Source organism: Astyanax mexicanus, chromosome 21 (genome assembly GCF_023375975.1).
Source record: "Astyanax mexicanus isolate ESR-SI-001 chromosome 21, AstMex3_surface, whole genome shotgun sequence".
Taxonomy (NCBI): Eukaryota; Metazoa; Chordata; class Actinopteri; order Characiformes; family Acestrorhamphidae; genus Astyanax; species Astyanax mexicanus.
Genome location: NC_064428.1, coordinates 17,335,822 through 17,359,022, shown reverse-complemented (window position 1 = coordinate 17,359,022; position 23,201 = coordinate 17,335,822). Strand labels below are relative to the sequence as shown.

General features: G+C 38.5%; 1 protein-coding gene across 1 annotated transcript in view; it reads left to right on the top strand.

The window, feature by feature from the left end:
• The first annotated feature begins 3,337 nt into the window (after positions 1-3,337).
• The window catches only part of LOC103046939 (transmembrane protein 94-like), a 34,344-nt gene continuing 14,480 nt past the window's right edge, over positions 3,338-23,201 (top strand). The window contains exons 1-10 of the mRNA XM_049469477.1: positions 3,338-3,816; positions 6,362-6,535; positions 10,347-10,449; positions 10,553-10,698; positions 12,213-12,370; positions 13,128-13,239; positions 13,328-13,422; positions 19,792-20,172; positions 20,630-20,707; positions 23,000-23,085. Coding sequence (XP_049325434.1) covers positions 3,561-3,816; positions 6,362-6,535; positions 10,347-10,449; positions 10,553-10,698; positions 12,213-12,370; positions 13,128-13,239; positions 13,328-13,422; positions 19,792-20,172; positions 20,630-20,707; positions 23,000-23,085 — 1,589 coding nt within the window. The 5' untranslated portion in view covers positions 3,338-3,560. The remainder of the gene's footprint in view (positions 3,817-6,361; positions 6,536-10,346; positions 10,450-10,552; positions 10,699-12,212; positions 12,371-13,127; positions 13,240-13,327; positions 13,423-19,791; positions 20,173-20,629; positions 20,708-22,999; positions 23,086-23,201) is intronic.

Sequence of the window (23,201 nt, the reverse complement as noted above, 5' to 3'; positions counted from 1 at the left end):
ACTATGACTGGGAGATCACTGGTTTGAATCCCGGTCATGCAATGGCTACATCTAAACATTTAAACACTCAAACAGATATAGACAAGATTAACACAGCTATGGTTTAGATTCCAAAAATCTCTCTATTCACATGAGATGTGAACAGAAACACTACAGGAAATGGATGATTCCCGAAATAAACAAGGCAAAACCCATAATATTCTGCTCAACAGCATCACTTTCCAGGCTACAGGGGGCTCCAAGCAAAATGCTACCCCCGTCTCCGCCCTCCTAAAATTGTCCCAGATCCAAATTTGAAAAAGACACATAGGCCTAATTTATCCAGTGTACATTATCACTTACATCTGTCTTGTTTTTTTCTTCCTCTTCCTTTCCCTCCTTTCTTTTTGGCTTCATGATGGATAACCCTACTTCATGATAAAGTTTCATATTTTGCAGACTGCAGGAATCACAAACCTCGCTGGCTGGCTACTGTCAGCAACTAGTGGGAGGGACCTTCTTAAGAGGGAAAAAATAACATGTTCATTGTACTTTCTTGTGTACTTTGAATGTCACAGAATTTAAAGGGAAGCTCACACTGTTTGTTGTTGTTTTCAGTTTATTACCAGTCATTATCAACCTAGTTTTTTACTTTATTTTTATTTATTTGAGCTATTTGATCTAATTTCAAGTCAAGTCAAGTAGTTTTATTGTCAATACCATATATGTACAGGACATACAGAGAATGTCTCTTCTTCCCAGAGTTGCAGCAAGTACAGCAACATAAAAATATAAAAATAAATAGAATAAGAAACTTTAAATGTACAATACAACAAGGAAACAAATAGACATACAGGAGACAACCCTTGTGAAAAGGAAGTATGCTTAAGAGCATTTAAAGTATGTTCAAATTAGATAAAGAATACTAAAATGGCATTTTCAATTTAATATACTTTACGAAAATACAAATTAAATATACTTTCTTTGTATTTCCATAAATGTTTTTTTTTGAGTCATGCTTTAAATGATATTTTGTATTGATAGAAAATATTTGTAATGGCATCAAATTCTGCTTAATGTGCATTTTAGTGTATTTTTTTCCAGCAGCATTAAGGTGTACATAATATGGGTATCAATACACAAAGTAGTATATTTACAATATGCTTCAAGTGTATTAAATAAAGTGTTTAAAAACACATACATAAATCTACTTAAGTTCACAGAAGATGTACGAAAAAAGCACAATCAAAAGCACAATTTAATACTTTTATGTTGTGTTATCTAGCTTAATTAAAACTGGAATATAGTTAAGTTGCCATAATTTGTTCCAAAATAGTACATTTAGTATGTATTTAAGTATATATTTTAATTTAAAAAGGTATGTACCTTTTCAAAGAGACACAAGACAATAGTGCAATAGTGACTGTGAATGTGTAATTATGTGGCATGGCAGTTGGAGGGTTTACACGTGTGTGTGTGTGTGTGTGTGTGTGTGCTTTAGGTGCTGTGCTGTGTTGATAAGCAGGGTATCCTGTCTTGGCCCAGTCCAAACCCAGAGAAGATTCTGTTCTTCAGCAAAACACAAATCAACAAATCTCACGAAGCAGAAAGAGGGAAACAAAAGGAGAAAGACAGTGAAGAAAATGGCTCCAAAGAGCTGCTTGAGGTAATTAAGGACATATTCACACCCAGTGGCGTGCACAGACATTTCGGAGGGCAAGTGCTCAGGGGGGAAAAAGGGCACTTTTTATCAATACCATATGTACAAATCAAGCCCTGAATATATTTCTGGCTTCAACATGAATATCAACATGCCCACTTAATTTTACTGCCCCCCAAAGCAAATCAGTCCAGAACCGGGGCTGTATGTGGTCATCCTCACGTTATCTATCATTGATTTGGGCTAGAGCGGCTAGTTTATCTGGTGACCAGTCGGCTAAAGATGCTTAGTAGTTTGGTGCTGTATGAGACATTTTACTGCACAACAAAATGAAAAATTTCAGGTTGGGCTTAGAGGGCAAACGGTAGGATTTTACTTGATGTGTATGTTACGTGGCTGGTGGGACACGTGGGGAGAAGAAGCCTATGTGTGCCGTGCGTACTGTGCTGAAGACTCGCTGAACTGAACTGCTGCTGCAGCGCATCTAGTGTGCCGCGCAGGGTCACGTGACAGAGGAAGAGAGAGGTCAGGTATGTGCGAGCTGATTTCAGGGCATTCTGTTTTCACTCGTTTTTATTCGCTAAGGTTTTCAAAAGATCATTACAAACCGGCCTCAGTAAAATCGTAAAAATAATAAAAGGGCACTTTGGTTAATAAAGGGCAGAGTTGATGTGTATGTCAATAGACATAGACATCACCTTCCTCCGAATAATGTTCGGAAGAAGGTAATGTGTTCTTTACTACACTGAAAAAAATTATGCATAAAAGTTACTCAAAAAAAGTAACTTCAACTTTCAAGACTTAAATGTTACATAGAGTAAATAAGTGAACTGAACTTCAGTCAATCCTTTCTTTTATTAAACTTTACTTCATTTATTTTTACTGAATCAATCCTTTCTTTTATTAAACTTTACTTAATTTCTGCATACAATATTACCTAATTACAATTACTTAATTTATACAATATTATTATATATAATTTTAGTTAAAACACACATTCAAATATTTACATAATCTCAAAGATTTACATAATATTTACATAATCTCAAATATTTACATAATATTTACATAATCTCAAGACTCACTGTCTCAACACATGGTATACTAAAAAGAATGTGTTACATGCCATCCATGTGTTGAGACAGTGTAATATGTGTATTAAAAATTAAGTAATTGTAATTAAGTAATATTGTATGCAGAAATTAAGGAAAGATTACTAAAAGAAAGGATTGATTCAGTAAAAATAAATGAAGTAAAGTTTACTAAAAGAAAGGATTGACTGAAGCTCAGTTCACTTATTTACTCTGTGTAACATTTAAGTCTTGAAACCGAGTTGAAGTTACTTAAATTTACATGAAATTAAATTTACAGAACTTTTAATCAGTGCTCCCAACAGCCTTACAATGCTAGTGATAGGGGCATATAGCATTGCCTATGCAAAGAAATCACTATTTTTATACTCTTAACAAGCTCTTAAGTAGCTCCACACTTCATTGGTAGAATTTTGAGTGACCTGACATTTAAAACGAGGCACAGCATGCTGTTGCTAAAAAATATCTCTATAATATTTATGTATTTGCACTGAATTAATTTTACAATCTGTTTCCCGTGTCCTACCTATTCGATTGCTTATCAATTTACTTTTTGTGATTTAGAATTCTACAAATGAAGTGTGGAGCTACTTTAAGATTGTAATAGTCTAAAAATAGTGATTTCTGTGCATGAGCATAATCATGTGTTACTACACCCCAAGTCCATTTCACACCAGATTTCTTCTTTAAAGACCAGTTTAGATTATCTGAAATCCCATATGTTGTGGTAACAAGAAGACCATGAAAGTATCATATCGAAAACTGTGCATGATATTTTAAATCAGTAACCCACAATCTTTTCTCAGACACGCCCCCCCTGCAGTCTGGAGATGCTGAGTCTGTCAGTGAGACAGGCTCACTTTAATAACACTCAGGTGCAGTTTGACGACATGCAGTGGGAGCGCCACGCCCCGTCTCTGCGGCCGCTGGGATTGGCCGTGCAGCTGCTGCTCTGTGACCCGGTGGTGGCGGCCAGAGTGCTCCGGCTTTCTGATCACCTCACTCACGCCGCCCTGCTTCGCACACGCCCCCCGTGCCAACCGGTACGCCCACCCTGGGGCCTCTATCAGCTTCCGAGGATACTGGGTGAGTCGGGGGTTGTCTGGATTGATGGTTCTCAGGTTTCCAGACCCAAGACACTCAATACAACTCATTAGCTAAAAGGCCTCCATTCATTTTGTGTTCTGCTCACATGTGCTGCAAAGCCTAGGCATTTCACAACAGTTACATTTGCAAGAAAAAGTATGTGAACTCTTTGGGATTTCTTGGATTTCTGCATAAATTGGTCACTAAATGTGTTCTGATCTTCATTTAAGTCACAACAATAGACAAACACAGTCGACCATCAGGAGAACACTTAACTATGGTGTGCATGGCAGGGTTGCCAAGAGAAAGCCACTGCTCTCCAAAAAAAAACATTGCTGCTCTTCTGCAGTTTGCTAAAAATCACATGGACATGCCAAAGGGCTGTTGGAAGAATGTTTTGTGACTGAATGAGACTAAAATAGAATGTTTTGGTGTAAATGAAAAGCATTATGTTTGGAGAAAAGAAAACACTGCACTCCAGCATAAGAACCTTATTCTATGTGTGAAACATGGTGGTGGTAGTATCTTGGTCTTAAGTTCTGATCGTAATCCAGTGGAAATGTTGTGGAAGGATCTGAAGTGAGCAGTTCATGTGAAAAATCCATCAATGTCCCTGAATTAAAGCTGTTCTGTATGGAGGGAAGGGCTAAAACTCGTCCAAGTCGGCGTTTAGGACTGATCAACAGTTACTGGAATCCTTTAGTGGAAAAAAGGGGAAATCACACAAGATACTGAAAGCAAAGGTTCACATATTTTTGCTACTTACAGATATGTAATATTGGATCATTTTCCTCAATAAACAAATAAGCAAGTATAATATTTGGTAACACTTTACTTGGATGGTCCATTTGATGGCCTCTTTGATGCTCAACTGACATTCAGCTAACATTCAACAACATGTCTATTAAATGCAAATGAACTAAAAGGTGAGAGTTAATGATTCTCTATTGAATAAAATCCTACATTCAACTCTAATCCAAACGCTCATCTTAATATTGTCGGATTGGGTTTAGGGTTAGATTTTAAGCTAAGGTTAAGGTTAGGGTAAGGGTTAAGTGTAGGGTTTGATTTTATGGTTGATTAAGGGTTAAGGTTAGGGTTAGGTGTAGGGTTTGATTTTATGGTTGATTAAGGGTTAAGGTTAGGGTTAGGTGTAGGGTTTGATTTTATGGTTGATTAAGGGTTAAGGTTAGGGTTAGGTGTAGGGTTTGATTTTAGGGTTGATTAAGGGTTAAGGTTAGGGTTAGGTGTTGGGTTTGATTTTAGGGTTGATTAAGGGTTAAGGTTAGGGTTTGGTGTAGGGTTCGATTTTAAGGTTGATTAAGGGTTAAGGTTAGGGTTAGGTGTAGGGTTTGATTTTAGGGTTGATTAAGGGTTAAGGTTAGGGTTAAGTGTAGGGTTTGATTTTAGGGTTGATTAAGGGTTAAGGTTAGGGTTAGGTGTAGGGTTTGATTTTATGGTTGATTAAGGGTTAAGGTTAGGGTTAGGTGTAGGGTTTGATTTTAGGGTTGATTAAGGGTTAAGGTTAGGGTTAGGTGTTGGGTTTGATTTTAGGGTTGATTAAGGGTTAAGGTTAGGGTTAGGTGTAGGGTTTGATTTTAGGGTTGATTAAGGGTTAAGGTTAGGGTTAGGTGTAGGGTTTGATTTTAGGGTTGATTAAGGGTTAAGGTTAGGGTTTGGTGTAGGGTTCGATTTTAAGGTTGATTAAGGGTTAAGGTTAGGGTTAGGTGTAGGGTTTGATTTTAGGGTTGATTAAGGGTTAAGGTTAGGGTTAGGTGTAGGGTTTGATTTTATGGTTGATTAAGGGTTAAGGTTAGGGTTAGGTGTAGGGTTAGGTTCTATTTTGAATCATTTACATTCAACATAGGGTTAAGTTAAACTTAATGGACATTCAATTCAGTGTTAGTTGAATGTCAGATGAGCATCAACAAGGCCATAAAAAGTGACCATTCAAGTAAAGTGTTACCAAATATTTTGGTCTCATTTATTTAACTGGGTTCTCTTTATCTACTTTTAGGGCTTGTGTGAAAATCTGAAATTCTAAAGGGTTCACAAGCACCACTGTGTGTTGAGTATTTAAAGGTGTTTATTGTTTATTGTCTGGGGTATGTAGGGGGTGGATGGTTCCACTGGGGGTAATTGTGGAGGACAAATCCTTCTTAGAATGGTTTCCTAGTACTGGGAAAGAAAAAATTACAAAATGAGAGTGAAAAACATTTTTTTTTGTGGTGTGTGTGTTTGTGTGTGTGTGTGTGTGTGTGTGTGTGTGTGTGTGTGTGTGTGTGTGTGTGTGTGTAAACACGTTCCACCTTTGCTCAATCGATCTGAAGTGCCATTTAGAGCATAAGCTCACTCTAATTCTTCATTAACCTGAAAACCATCAAAGCCCCATCAGTCAAATCACCTCCACATATTCACTTAGTTCACACTAAACTTGATTGATGTGTGTGTGTGTGTGTGTGTGTGTGTGTGTGTGTGTGTGTGTGTGTGTGTGTGTGTGTGTGTGTGTGTGTGCGTGTGTGCGTGTGTGTGTGTGTGTTGGAAGGCTTCTCTCCTACTGCTCAGGACTCATTCCAGCAGAGGCTGAGCATGGCTGCTTACACCCTTCCCACAATCCCTTGCTCTGGTGAGCCAGGGATGTTGGCACCCCCTCCTGTGTCCATGCGACGGCTCCCGTTCTCACATCTCATCGCTCTGCTGGCGCACCACTCGCACACTGGTGAGCGCACACACACACACACACACACACACTCATTCACCCTCACATATACACACTGTATAATTCATTAGCATGTCCACCTCTTCACCAAAAATATACAAGTATGTAAATGTTTTTACTCACAGCACAAGACTGGAAAAAGGTTCGTAAACTCATAACTGCAGTTATCTTTTCGTGCAAAGCAGCTTCCTAGCAACCACCTAGCGACACCCTGGCAACCACTAAGCAATATCAAGACAACTGCCATAAATGCTAAAGGCTATAGAAAAATATAGGAAAACACCATAAAACTGAGATACAGCAAGATGGCCAAGGTCATACTGTAGTTTCCAGAATGGGTTCCACTCAGAACAGGCCTTGCCAGGGTCCACCAAAGAACATGAGTCCACATGTTCAGCATAATATCCGGAGGGTGGATTTAAAACATGAAGGCATGAGTGCTGCCAGTATTGCTGCAGAGCTTTAAGAAGTGTGAGGTTAGCCTGCAGTGCACAGACCATACACCCACACACTGCATCAACTCTGCCTGCATGAAACTGTGCTAGAAGGAGGCCTCTTCTGAAGCTGGTGCACAAGAAAGCCTGTAAACACAGAGTAACCCATGCAGTCCACATGTCCTGTGGTCTAACGACAACCATGCCCTTGTTAACCATCACTGACCTCAAGCAGTTTGGACTGTGTGTCTCTCCACTCTTCCTCCAGACTCCCTTGATTTACAAATGAAATGCAAATTTTACTAATGATCAGTGATGGTTTGGAGAGACATGCCATCTGCTGGTGTTGGTCCACTGTGTTCTGTCAAGTCCAAAGTCAGTGCAGTGTTTTCCCGGAAAATCTTACAGCGCTCTATGCTTCACTCTGCTGACAAATCTTTTCTGGAGATGAGGATTTCATTTTCCAGCAGGACTTTGCACACTTGGCACCAATTCGTCTTATATAATGTTCCAATTTTCGGAGACACTGATTTTTGTTTTTCATTGGCTGTAAGCCATAATCATCAACAATAAAATACATAAACATTTAAAGTAGATCATTCTGTGTGTAATACATCTATATAATATATGGGTTTTACATTTTGAACTGAATTATTGAAATAAAGTATCTTTTCAATGATATTCATTTTTTTTTAGATGCACCTGTAATAATGTAAAAACACCACTGAAGTTTTCTGAAATCTCATGGTTTTGTATAAATCCATTCCTTTACTAAGAAAGCCTTGAAGAACTCTTTTTCTAACAGTGCATAGAAGCAAACGTCAGACTCCAGACGAGCCTCGTCTGATCGGCTGCATTAAGGGCTAATAGGAGAACAATGAGAATTAGATTTTTGACCAAAGATTCAGTTCAGTTCTCATCGGCAATGCTACTCACACATCGGGTCACGACCCTCCACCACCGCGGGGGAACACACACACAGATTCAGACTGACCTCTTTAAACTCATCTCTGTGAGTCATCCCCGCAGCAGACCCCAGTGTCAAACTGCATCAGCCCATGCTAACTACTCACTGCCCCTCTGCGACACCATTGTCCTGATGCATGAATCCACCCCAAATCTTTTCAGTGCAAAATGCCATTACACTCACTGAAGAGCTTTTTATAGTTCAGTTCAGCTGACGTCACCTTCTCTTTCTCCTTCATTCAGTCGGCTGAACTTGTACGCTGGTACCCAAAAATAAGCACATACCAGTCTGTAGTCTTCTTAGAATATCTAGGGATGGAAAGTTGCCAAACAATGCTTTTATTAAAAAGAGTTTGTCCTGCTTTTGTTAGAGTAAATGTTTCTACTTGTGCTATTAAGCTATTAATGTCACGCGTGCAAGACTACAGCTTAGAGAGGGCCCGAAAAATCCGACCCGACCCGGCCCGAGCCCGTGCACGTTCTGCTCGAGCCCAACCAGACCCATACACTGTCATTATGAGCCTGAGCTCATGCCCAACCAGCCCCAGCAAAATCTATTCCGAATGTTAATGAGCATTGCAACACTGAAGAAGCATAGACCTATTATTTAATAACAATGTTTATTAAGAACAGCTACACACAGCACTGCAAGTCAAATGTGGACAAGTAGAGGAATTCACGTGTGCGTGAGCCCTAGAGCTGCGTGATTATAACATCCTAACTCATGCAACTTTTTTGAGACAGTTTGATTTGTTACTTACAAGGTTATAATAGTTCGGAATTTTTCATTACAGTTTAATTTTACTTTGTTTTCACTTTTTCTCCTCCAGTACTCTTATTTTAATTTTTATAGTGGGTTTGCTAGTTTTTATTTGTTTGTACACATCATATCAGGAGATCAATCTGAGAAACAAACTCAAAAACGTAATAAACTCTACAGGTTTCACTAATTTTTACCAAAATTATCAATTATCAATTATTATCCTCCACGTGGGGTGTTCTGGTGTATGAGCTACTCACAGGTAAAGCTTCTCTCAGCTGCTTTTCTAATGGACTTATAGCTGTGTTGAGTTATTATTTAGTATCTCCTGTTTCGCTGCAAAACACAGGCTTTTATTTCCCTCGCTCTCATATTCTAATCCCTCACAGAATTATGCAGCTTCTTCAATGTTTTCTGTCATTATTTCGTGGCTAGCGCGAGCGCTACAAACAAGAAAATGAAGTAATGCCATGAACTGCGTGGTGCCGCGCGCTGCCGCTGTTGAGCCGAAATCTGACCCCCGTAGAATCCGGTTCCCCATCACGAGCAGAATCGGCACAACACTGCCCGCTGTAAAACCGCTGAAGTGCAAACAGTGCTTATAAATACATGAACAAACACGAAAACGAAGATTATTCTATGGGTAGTTTCAGTTTGTTTTAGTTAGTTTTATAAACACACAATACAGTTCCAGTTAGTTAAGTTTTTTCTTTTAATTACCGTTTTTATTAGTTTCAGTTAACAAAAATGTTTTTTTACTTTCGGTTTTAATACTGAAAGTAAAATAATAATAATTGGTTACATAGCTATATTGTGATCATCACTATTTTCTGGAACCCGACCTGGCTCGAGTTTGGGTCAGGTTTGAGGCAGAGAATCTAAGCTCTATATTAGGCGAGATGTAGACATGCGCAGGTACCTAAGGTAAGTTTATTAGTAAAATGGTAAAACCTACAAGAGTTGCGTGGGACAGGCATGGTCAATAGAGCAGCAATAAACAACGTATCAGAGAAAGCAGGCTAGAGGTCAAACACAGGAGATCCAAAACAGAGCAAGAGGGCAAGGCAAAGAAATAGTCAAAAAACAAAGCATCGTCTACACTAAGAGAAGCTTATAAAAAAAAATCTAGGCTAAAGAGGAGACAAAATGTAAAAAACAGGTCGGCAACAAAAAAGTTTAAAGTACAAAAGAAACACTGGGTAGAAGAGCTATGAAAATAGATTTAACAGAACAGAAACAGAGGGGTATTTATGCAAGGAGAAACAGGAAATGGCAATTGGAACAGTCATGTGATGTGGAGGGAAGAGCACAGGTGCATATTGGAAAATGTAGTCTTTATAAATAGCAAAATCAGAGAAAGTGATTCAGAAACTGAAGTGGTCTTTTAATTTTTTCCAGAGCTGTAAATCAGTATCAACATTACAGTAATGAATACTTCATATTTATTTCTAATGCATTTACAGAGACTAAAAGAAGGTCAGTTATGACTGTTTTTGCTAAATAAACATGCAAACACGTGGACATGGACGTGATGAAACATGCTGCAGTAAAATACAAGAACAATTTAGAATACAGGCTTTTTATTATCCTCACATCGCTCTTCAGATCTGAGATCATGTGATAGTTATGTTAAAACTATTTTGGCCTCCAGGTGACCTACACCTTTTCTCTTATGGATCTGCTGATGTCGTCCTGGGAACGTGTACGGAATTCTGGGACGGAGAGGATCTTCAGCTTCTGACTGATTCTGACAGGTCAGATACTCTGTTTGGGTAAAAATAGAGTGCATGAGTAGTAGTGTTAGTGGAGATAAATGCTTGTTACTGATGCATGCATAACGTGTGTGTGCGTGCACAGGAAGAAGGTGGTGGATTTTTACCAGCGCTCCTGCATGGCGGGTCAGTGTGTAGCCGTGTCGTTTAAGCCCCTGCTCCAACCTTACGAGCCTGAGATAGATGGAATGTGTGTGGAACTGCCCCTCAGTCACAGTGATGAAACATCAGGTACAAACTCTTTTTGGTACTACTTTATAATAAGACTACCTTTATAAAAGGTTTATAAATGGTTTACAATTAGTTTATTAATGGTTACTAATTAGGTTGTAAATGCCTTAAAAAGCATTAATAATCAGTTATAACACATACGTAGATGAAGCAACAATGACCTGTTGTTTGCCAAATAGTGAACCCACAGCCATCTATATTGTTGCCCTTTCTACGTGTGTGTTATAACTGATTATTAATGAGTTTTAAGGCATTTACAACCTAATTAGTAACCATTAATAAACTAGTTGTAAACCATTTATAAACCCTTTAGAAAGGTAGTCTTATTATAAAGTGGTACCCTCTTTTTTTGTTGTTTAACAGCAGACCTCTGAAGGCATGCCTATTTTTGTTGTCTTGGTGTATAGATTCTTAGATAGATCTTGTTGATAAGTTCTATCCACAAATGTAGAATTCACTTATTGACAAAAACAAAGTACCAGATCCTGGATTGCTTTAAAATATGGGAAAGTTCTGTCTTAGGCAAAAACTGTAAGTCAACGACTACAGACACTGGGTCTTGACACAAGAGGGCATAAAAAATGCCTCATTGACTGCTCTATAAAAAAGCTCAGAGGCTACTTTTGCATAGTGTACCTCTTGGTGAGAGATCGGTAACTGATAGACATGCTTTTACAAAGCACTTGAAGACATTTTGCCCAGCTGTCAGCTGCTGGACTGAGACACCACTAGAACTCAGGAATATGCACCTTTAATGCACCTTATTCACTCTGTGCCCATGTTGAAACAAAAGCAAGGCAAATAGCTGTGAGGCTAACCAACAACATTAGCTAGAGAGCATAAAGTTTGTACTCTGGATCAATGGAAGAAGGTCAAATTTACCCTATTCCAGACTGATGGAGCATCAAGGTAAGAAAAGAGCTGCCTAAAATGATCTACCCATCATGCCTAGTGCCTACTGTACAAGCCTGTAGGGCAACTGCCATTGAGGGTTGCTGCAGCTGGTCAGGTCTAGGTTCTAGCTGAAAGAATGAGGTCAGCTGACTACCTGAATATACTGAATATAGACCAGCTTATTCCATCAATTGATTTTTTTCTTCCCTGATGGTACGGCCATATTGCTAGAATTTATGAAATTGGTCACCACAGAGTCCAGACCTAAAGCCCATTGCACAGTGGTTCTAATCTCCTGTCATCCATACAAGATCTTGGGGGGAAAATGTATGCAACTATGGACAGAAATGAATGTTGTGGCATTGTAAAAGCTTCTGGAAACAATGCTACAGCTAATGTGTAAACCATAATCAAAGCTAGAGGCAGTCAAACCAATTATTAGAGTGTGTGAACTTTTTCTGGCCAGGCATTGTATAAAGATTTATTCCACTGAACAACTCATTCTTGCTGCACATGTTTTTGTCAATGTGTATATAAACAAAAGGTAGACATTTACCTGAAATCATCCATATGAATAATGCCTGTTTTTGTGTTTGTGTCTGTGTGTTGTGTTTTTGTAGGGGACATTTCTTTATCTCCCCTCAGGCAGCAGGTATTTCTAGGACTGGTCTCTTCTCAGTATCAGGCACGACCCGATATGATCAGGCTTATCTCTGGACTGGACAGCGCATGCATTCGCTTCGTTTATTTCTCCAACGAGGAGGAGGTTCGGAGCAAAGTGAGGACATGAAAATGCTCTAAACAGCCATAAACACACCTGGAGGTGTCAGGGGTGCAACCTCAAATCTGAAAAAAGTTGGACCAGTATGAAAAAATCACTGTGTGCTCAACTTCATTTAATTTGTTAATATACATTTAATAATATAATAGGCCTGCTATACATTCCAAAATAGGTTTGGGCAGGAACAATGTAGGGATGGTAATAAGGAGAGTATAATTATGTGATTTCAAACATGATGTTGTTCATGTTGATGTCAACAGGTTAGTGTAAGCATCATTTAGTACAAAACAAAACTTTGTCAATGGAAGGTGCAGTCTTTAAAAATGAGGAAAATCAAAGTCCATGTAGGAAACCAATGCAGATACGGGGAGAACATGGAAACTGCGGTCAGATAGGGACTTGAGCCCAACACATCAGTGCAGGGAGGCCATTAAGCTACCACGCCACCATAACACTTGGACATGTCTGCAGGAAAAATGGTCCAAAAACTACCTGAAACACTTTATTGCTTCGTATCCTCAGTGCCAAAGGTCTTTGCAGTGTTGTGAGAAAGAATGGCAACATTACAAAGTATTAAATGCTTTATTATTCCAACTTGTCTTGGAATGGCTGCAGGTCTGATATATCTAAAATATAAAATATCTAGGATTTATCCAGTCTGCAATTAATATTACTTTCTATACTGTTCCATCTTTTTCTGATTTGAGGTTGTCAAATTTATCTCATTGTGATAAATTCAATGTCCTTTGTTTAGGTGTTTGCTGAAAAGATGGGTCTTGAAACAGGATGGAATTGCCACATCTCCCTGCAGTCGGAATGCTTCCCTCTTGATCCAGAAAACATTGAAATGCCAGAAAGGGCTGAAGGTGGGGCCTAAACCCTGGTGTGCTCTACAGAGATAGTTTGGATTGGATTGGTTTAGCATTTTGGTTCATATATTTCAATCTGCCTTAGAAGACTCATGTCTGCTTGGAGATCGGGGCAGCGATGAGGTGGAATCAAGAGCTATGGAGCATGACGGAGCATGTCTGATAGAGGATTTAAACAGGGTAAGACAGGCCAAAACACATAAATACCACTAGGAGATTCTACCATGTGTACCTAGTGTAGACTGTAACTGAGCTACTCTACAGTATATTTTATTAAATACAGTTCAGCTTATGACAGGATATCTGAGTGGGTGTTTTACTTCTTTCATTAATGTGATCATCAACAAATAAACCAAATAAGGTGCTCAGGATTATAAGGCACATTAAGCGACACTGGTAAGGAAGCCTACATCAAAGTGAGCAAGTGTGTCTCCATGTTTCCCTTCTAATGGGGAATCTGGGGAAAGAGCCTACTTAAACGAAACTGTAGCACTGGATGTTAATCTTCACAGATTTCTCTCATGAAAACTGTTTTTTTGGGTGAGTAAAGTGCTTTCGTTTATTTACAGTGAGCTTAGATTTCCAATACTTTGTCTAAGGATGAGTTTTCAGTGAAGTTTCTCCAGCACTAAGGCTGGGTTCAGCAGCATTAGTATTAGCCGCTAACCTCAATGCTAGCAGGACATAAATGTGATCCATTAGCGGACTGAGGAGCCCTGAGTGTTCCGGATACCCAGAGCGCTAATTCTGCTGCACCCAGCCTTAGTGCTGGAGAAACACCACTGAAAACTCACCTTTATAGTTAACATTACTGCTCCTTAATACCTGACTAGTAGAATTCATACACTGCATTTTAAAGCTCACTGTCGATTTCTGGGAAAGTCAAAGGATTATTGTCTTATAGTCTGAAAAAGATGTATGTATAATGTATAATATTGATAAGAAATCAGATTTCATCCAGCTTAATCACCTTTCATTTTCACTTGCATGCATCATTGATATGGCAAGCTGCACCAATTACATTGCACACAATTTCAGCAGAAATTACCATTTGAAGAAAACATGGTTGACCTAGAGTTGTAATTATATTTAGATTTTTTAATTATCTTTATATTTTACCATCTTAAACTTTACCTCAGCCTTATATGGAGGCAATATGATGACTTAAGGCGAGGATGATGTTTCTGTGTACTTGTGGATACGCAGATACTCACAATATGCAAATCAATCAATCAACTAATAATACCGCCCCCCTGCTGACATCCAACCTTCTAGGTCTTACTGCTATCAGAGGCACACTGCTGCTGCTGCAGCTCAGCCAATCAGCTCTACCTCCTGCCCCACCCCTAAACCAGTACATCATCCAGTGCCCCTCTGTAACTACCCCACCCTAAAATTTGTAGGTTTAGTTACCCTTTAAATAGCTTGATATTTTTTTATGAAAATAGCTAAATGAATAATGTATATTACTTATTCTAAAAGGGTAATTGCACAGAGGATGCAGAAAAATCATTTTAAACTGGGAGGGTGTGATGCGGTCTCCTTTCAGAGCGGATGAATCCGATTCCAGGTTATGTTCAGTCAGAGAAAAAGAGAGAGAGAAAGAGAGAGAGAGAGAGAGAGAGAGAGAGCGCTCAGTCAGAAACTTCACTCCTTCGTTTCTTTGTTTTTACTATGAGTGAATGAGCTACTGAGCTCTGAGTTTCCCCTTCTGAAGTCTCCGTTGCTCCACCAGCCGCTCACGTTGAGTAAAACTAAGCCGGATCCTCTTTTAGAGGCTGTACGTGTGACGTAAGTACATAAAGACGCGGGACGTGGCCAGAAGAAGAACTCCTGCGAAAAACGACCGACACCCCAGTTTTTAGAATGAATATATTAGGCTTAGCAGGGGTGGTCGTTTCAGCAAACTGGTACCATTAAACACAATATTTAATCTCTTCTCCACTCAGAAATGTGGAAATGTGGCTTTCAGTTTAGAAACCAAATAATACGGACTACCACTTTAATATTGACCCACATACATATACTATAAGTTCCTATGTATAGATCATCATGTATTATGAATACATATTTGATGTCTGTTGTAATGTTTTGTGTGATTGTAGAGTCTGTAGATGTGGGAACTAGACTAAACTAGGGTTTCCTAGAGAAATGGTACATATGATCATTATTTTAGTACAGTACTGTATCCAGCCAGATCGATCCAGATCCACATGCTTCAGGCTGAGATATACCATAGAATTCAATCATTTCCTTTAGACTCATAAGAACTGATCCATGTATCAGCCCCCCAGCTAAACGCTGCCCCAGATGTAACTGTCCATATAGGACTTGGCGTAGCAAGTGGTCCTCAGGCGGTCATATAATATGGCCAATCCAGCGGAACTGATGATGTGTTATTATACAGTGGAGATGGTGCTGGAGATCTCAGAGCTGCTATGTAATGCAGTTTCTGGAGATGATACTTCCATGGTTCCTGTGGGATGGTACCAGATGCTATCTATTGAGCTATATGTTGGTAATGGTAGAGCTGTTTGTATGTAGGATACATTTGCTTTTATAGCATGACTGTAGAAAAACATGGAGAGAGAGAGAGCACTACGTTTCTCAGAAGTGAAGCCACTCCAGGACCAGCTTCTCTGCAGGCTGGTTGCAGTGGTTGGGTGTATTAAAACGTGATAAAAAAGTACTCACCTTTGTTCCATAGCCCACCTCCGCTCTCCCACAGCTTTCTAAAATCCAGCATTCTGTGCACTTTGCCCAAACAGGCTTTTAGAACGGATGATATGGGGCATATTTTTCCCCTGCAGATAAATCGCTTTTTCCACCGTTATTCAGGCTCTGCACTTCATTGGTAGAATCTGGAAAGACGTGACCTTTAAAATAAGGAATTTTATTAAAAGCCACTGTTTTCATACCATAGTGTAGGTAAATGTCCAGGCGCTGCCATCTGAAATTTAAGTCATAATAAGTCAACCTTAGAGCACAAATAGTAAAAAAATTTGAGCAATGTTTATGTTATTTGTTGTTGGTTCTTTGCATTCTAATATCGTCAGAAACCAGATATTTTCAGCAACAGCTGGAATTCATGCATTTCCAAGGAATTACTCTTGCAATCTGCTCAACGATGCTATGCTACGCAATATGATGTAAACAGTAGCTTTTAATAAACTTCTTGTACAGTTTTAAAGTTCTAAAAAAATGCCTCCTTTTAAATTTGAAGTGAAGTGAATTGTGGAGCTACTTTGAGCCTGGATAATGGTAGAAAAAGACATTTATATGCAGGCGCAAGACGCAAGATGCCCTGTATCATCAGTTCTAAAGCCTGTTTGGGCAAAGTGCACAAAATACAGGAGCTCAGAAAGCTGCAGGAGAATGGAGGTGGGCTCTTTAACAAAGGTAAGGCCTTTTTATCATGATTTAATACACCCAAAATCCATTTTACACCGAAGTTTTCCTTCAACTGATTTTTGGTAGAACTCAACTTTACACCTAAGCCAAGGCCCAACCTTGAATCCACCATGAATTAACTCAAAACTAACCAAGTGCACTATGTTTACAGGCCAAGCTTCCTAAAGGCATTGAGAACGTCCGGCCTCACCTGGAGAACATTGATAACGTTCCATTATTGGTGCCTCTCTTCACAGACTGCACGTCTCAGAGTAGGTGTCACACTCTCACAGCCTTTATAAAGAGCTATTTAGACATTTTAATCATTAATATACACTCACTGACAAAAATATATATAGTAATGCACTCAGATTGCTGTAACCCCCACAGTTATGTCTAAGGAAAATACTGTATTTACAGTAAATGATTAGAGGTGTGGTCTGATTAGACACTGGATCTCGCCACAAGAGGGCCTATAAAAAGGTTCTCAGAGGATACATTTGGGTAGTGTACCTCCTGGTGAGAGACAATATCTCCTAGTACTATATACTACTGATACTTCCCTTTACAAACTACCTCATACTACCCTATTCTACCATATACTACACCAAACTACCCCATACTACCCTTTACTACTCTATTCTTCTTATACTACCCTACACTGCCTATACACCCCTATACCCCCTTTACTCTACATACTACTCTGTACTCCCTATACTACCCATACTACCCTATACGAGCTCAGACTACTCTATACTACCCTATACAACCCTATACTGCATATAATAACCTATACTGCCTATACTACCCTATACTAAGCTGTAGTCTCTATACTTCCCCAAATTCTGTACTACTCTATACTAAGCTTTACTTCCTATACTACCCTATACCAAACAATACTTCCTATACTCCCCTATACACCTCATATTACCATATACTAAGCTATACTCCCTATACTACCCTACACTATACCATACTCCCTTTATCACCCTATACCCCATATATAACGCTATTCTGAGCTAAACTCCTGATACTACCTTATACCTCCTATACTACGCTATACTAAGCTATATTCTCGAAACTACCCCATACCCCCTATAATACCCTATACTAAGCTATACTACCGATACTACCCTATACCCCCTATAATACCTTATACTAAGCTATACTCCTGATACTACCCTTTACCCCCTATAATACACTATACTAAGCTATACTCCTGATACTACCCTTTACCCCCTATAATACACTATACTAAGCTATACTCCTGATACTACCCTATACCCTCATATTACCATATACTAAGCTATACTCCCTATACTACCCTACACTATACCATACTCCCTTTACCACCCTATACCCCATATATAATGCTATTCTGAAATATACTCCCGATACTACCTTATACCTCCTATACTACGCTATACTAAGCTATACTCTCGAAACTACCCCATACCCCCTATAATACCCTATACTAAGCTATACTCCCGATACTACCCTATACCCCCTATAATACCCTATACTAAGCTATACTCCCGATACTACCCTATACCCCCTATAATACCTTATACTAAGCTATACTCCTGATACTACCCTTTACCCCCTATAATACACTATACTAAGCTATACTCCTGATACTACCCTATACCCCCATAATACCCTATACTAAGCTATACTCCCGATACTACCCTATACCCCCTATAATACATTATACTAAGCTATACTCCCAATTCTACCCTATATCCCCTATAATACCTTATACTAAGCTATACTCCCGATACTACCCTATACCCCCTATAATACCCTATACTAAGCTATACTCCTGATACTACCCTTTACCCCCTATAATACCTTATACTAAGCTATACTCCTGATACTACCCTTTACCCCCTATAATACACTATACTAAGCTATACTCCCGATACTACCCTATACCCCTATAATACACTATACTAAGCTATATTCCCGATACTACCCTATACTAAGCTATACTTTTTATACTTCTCTATATTCCCTATACTACCACATACTAAGCTATAGTCCCGAAGCTACCCAGTACCCAAAACTACCCTTTAATTCTTATACTACCATATACAAAGCTATACTTCCGATACTACCCTATACCCCCATACCACCCAATACTAAGCTATACTCCTGCTACTACCCTATACCACCTATGCTACCCAATACTAAGCTATACCCCCAAGGATAACATATAAAGCCCGTACTACCCTATAACAAGCTATTCTCCTTCTACTACCCTATACCACCTATACTACCCAATACTAAGCTATACTCCTGCTACTACCCTATACCACCTATGCTACCCAGTACTAAGCTATACCCCCAAGTATAACCTATACAGCCTGTACTACCCTATAACAAGCTATTCTCCTGCTACTACCCTATACCACCTATACTGCCCAATACTAAGCTATACTCCTGCTACTAACCTATACCACCTATACTACCCAATACTAAGCTATACTCCTGCTACTACCCTATACCACCTATACTACCCAATACTAAGCTATACTCCTGCTACTACCCTATACCACCTATACTACCCAATACTAAGCTATACTCCTGCTACTACCCTATACCACCTACCCAATACTAAGCTATACTCCTGCTATGCTCCTGCTACTTCCCTATACCACCTACACTACCCAATACTAAGCTATACTCCTGCTACTACCCTATACCACCTACCCAATACTAAGCTATACTCCTGCTATGCTCCTGCTACTTCCCTATACCACCTATACTACCCAATACTAAGCTATACTTTCGATATTAATCTATATCCCATACTATCTAATAATAAGCTATACTCCTAATTCTAACCTATACCCCCATACTAACCAGCACTAAGCTTTACTCCCTATACTACCCTATACTAAGCTATGCTCCCTAAACTAGGCTTTGAATCACTCGTACTGTTTCTGTACTGTTTCATTCCATTCTATAACTTGTAATTGGTGTGTGTGTGTGTGTTTTTTTTTCATTAATAAGTTTATTTGCATCAACTGACATAAACAGACATGATGAATGAAAGCACACAACTGAACTGTTAGATACTTCCCTACCTCATGAGTGGTGCCTCTAAAATATATGCAAATATGTGTGTGTGTTTGTGTGTATGTGTGTGTTTTGTAGCTGAGTGTGAGATGGTATGTATTATGCAGGAGTATGGAGAAGTGGTGTGCTGTCTGGGCAGCAGTCAGAACATCAACAACAATGGCATCTTTCTGCAGAGTGACATCAGGTGATCTTTCTTCTGATTGGTCAGATAATCTGATAAGAGATCTAATGTGTATTTTAATCTGTTGTAATCGTTCTGTCCTCACTGTGAGCAGTATTGCTTTAGAGCCGCTGGCTCCTACCTGTGGTCAGTCCTGTTCAGATGTGCCTCAGAGGCTTCCAGAGTCCAGAGATTCTGTGAGCCTGACCCAGATCTCCAGTGCCATCTGTGGGCTGGCCTGCACAGTGCAGCTCCACCACCAGGACAACAGCAAAGTCATCAAACTCATCAAGCAGGTGCATCCAGACAGTTGGGCTTAGATAAAAACAAATAGACAATAGATTTTTGGAGTGTGAAGGAACTTTCTTGATCTATTTAAATTTGGTATCTTTACATCAAAGTTATTAATTTAAATGATGTACTTTTAAAATGTATTCGTCTTGTATTCATTTTATTTTTTTTATAACAGGCTGTAATAAATATACATTTTTAGCAAAGATTTTTGAAGTTGTTATTTTCTCATTTCTCATTCATTTTTTTATTTTATTTTAATTTATCATCTTTCTACTGATTATCATTATTATTATTATTATTATTATTATTATTATTATTATTATTTGATTATGTTATTATTTGCAGTTTTACAGGACTATCTTATTAAACACTGTAATGCTTATATGCTTAAACTACATACAAAAACATTTAAAAATATTTCTTATATATTTTGTGCTAATAAAAGATTCTCGTTTTCAGGCACGACACATTACAGCTGGCATCCGAAAATGCTTTCTGTTTCTGCTACAGTGTCAGCTCTCACTTGTTCTGATCCAGGTACCTCATTTTTACTCAATTTACCATATTAATCTGTCATATGTACAGTAGCCTATATGGTTGATCAGTGTTTTGAAGCAGGCTGGAGCTTTTTTCATCTAATCCGGGTAAACATCTTTTGTTCGTTCTAGTACGGTAAAAAGTTTGGACACATCTTCTCATGCAATGTTTTTCTTTTTTTCCTTTATTTTAAAGTAATGCTGAAGACACCTAACTTATATAGCGCCTTTCTAGAAACCCAAGGACGCTTTAGAATTTACACGTTTTACACACAAGCACATTACACATCAACACTAATCCACACACACCGGTGAGAAGTGACAGCGAATTGTGCACAGCTTACTCTCAACAGGAAACAACCCCGTCCACCTGAAGGACTGCATCGGGCACTACAGCATTTACCTAGGACAGAGTGCCAATCCGTATCTGGGCACACAGTTATACATACATTTACACACACACACACACACACACACAAACTTACATACATACCACACACTTACACATATACACCAGATCAATATAGAGTATGTGTTAGAATATACAATTTACCAGATCAGTTTGTTCTAAACCCAGACTATAACAGAACACATAATGAATCATGTAGTAACTTTAAAGTGTTAAACAAACCAAAATCTAATCCAGTTTTCTTTACTTAGTTGAGTAGTTCTTACCATAATATGGTATTCATTGTATACCAACTCTACCTCTTCACAACTTTACAACTGATGCTCTCAAACACATTAAGAGGCAAGAAATTCAAGTAAATAACTCTTGATGAGTTCAGCACAGCTGTTAACTGAAAGCCTGAATTCCAGGTGACTCTACATCATAAAACTGACTGAGAAAATCCAGACAAGATGTGCCAAGCTATCATAATCTAAACAAGAGGTGCTTCTTTGAAGAATCTAAAATATAAAACAGATTCTAGTTTGTTTAACACTTTTTTCGCTAAATAAATCAGTATGTTTTTCTTCATAGTTTGGATGACTGTAGTATTATTCTACAATGCAGAACATTTTGAAATAATGGAAAAACACTGAACTTAAGGTGTGGGCAAAATTTTGACTGGAAGTGTATGTATTCACAGTTCAGTGCATCCTGTGTAAAGGCTTGTTTTTCCTTCCTCTAAAACTGAAGAATTAATTAAATTTACATTCCTTATGAATGTTTATTGAGATAATTTTGCAGTTCTCTTCACTCTTCACTTCTGTGGTTAGAATCAACATGGTGAAAGCATTTTTAAATGGGTCAATATCAATATGCCTTTAATGTCCGGAGCCAATTTTTCAAGATTTAGTCGGAGTAAACATGTTATTAACCTTCCCTTTAAAGCATTTTGTGCCCATTTTATAAAGTTCTCTATGCAATTTCTTTAATGTGGGGCTTACTTTTGCCAGGTCCGCAGTGCTACCTGGTTAAGTTGAACAATTCTTTTAAATGGGTAAAAAATAACCTTTGAAAAATATATTTTTAGAAGCTTTTTTTTTTATTATTATTAAGGTATTCCAGTTATTCATGAGTTATTTTTACAAAAATATTATACTATTTAAACATGTCCAAGAATTTACTGTCCACCCCGTCATCTTGAGATAACTGCCTCTTTAAGAAAGTAATGTTTTACATCAGTGACATCACAACCTTCAGACTTTTTTTAAGGAATGAAGACACTTGCTGCATGTTCAGCAAGTATTAATATGGTTGTAGTGAATAGTCCTCCTCTGTTTAATTCTGAAACACATCGTTTTTTAGCTGATGCTCCCAACAGGCTTACAATGCTAATTATAGAGGCGTAATGTTACCCATACAAATGAATCACTATTTTTACACCATTAACAAGCTCAAAGTAGCTCCACATTTCATTGGTAGATTTCTGAGGGTCCTGACATTTAAAATAAGGCACTGAGAATGTAGAAAATGCACAGATAGTTTATTAAAATACAGTGTTTATACACACAGTACACACAAGCAACACTATGTTGGAAACATTGGATAAAAGTGCTGTGAATGGAGGTGGGCTATTTGACAAAAGTCTGTATTCGTTATCATGATTCACTACAACCCAAGTCTATTTCACACTGGATTTCTCATTATAATTGTCCACACTGCCATGTTTTTTTCCATGTCAGGGTGCATGACAGGAAATAAAAAGTGAAAATATAAATTGATTAAACTGAGAAAATATGATCTTTGTGGAGTCTGAAATCTTACAATAAACGATGAAATTTTCCTTATTATTTCTTAATAACATAAATTCAGTGTGTGTGTGTGTGTGTGTGTGTGTTGCTACAGATTCTGGCGTGTGTATGCCAGCTGCCTCCTCCTCTGGCTACGAGTGATGTCCTATTTCTCTCATGCTTTTATTTCCCTATGCTCAGGTGAACACACACACACACACACACACACACACACCCTTACACATACTGTATATGCTGTTTTGTATTCATGTCTTTGTGAGAATTGTTTTTTTGCTTCTGTTTAATTGTAACTGAAT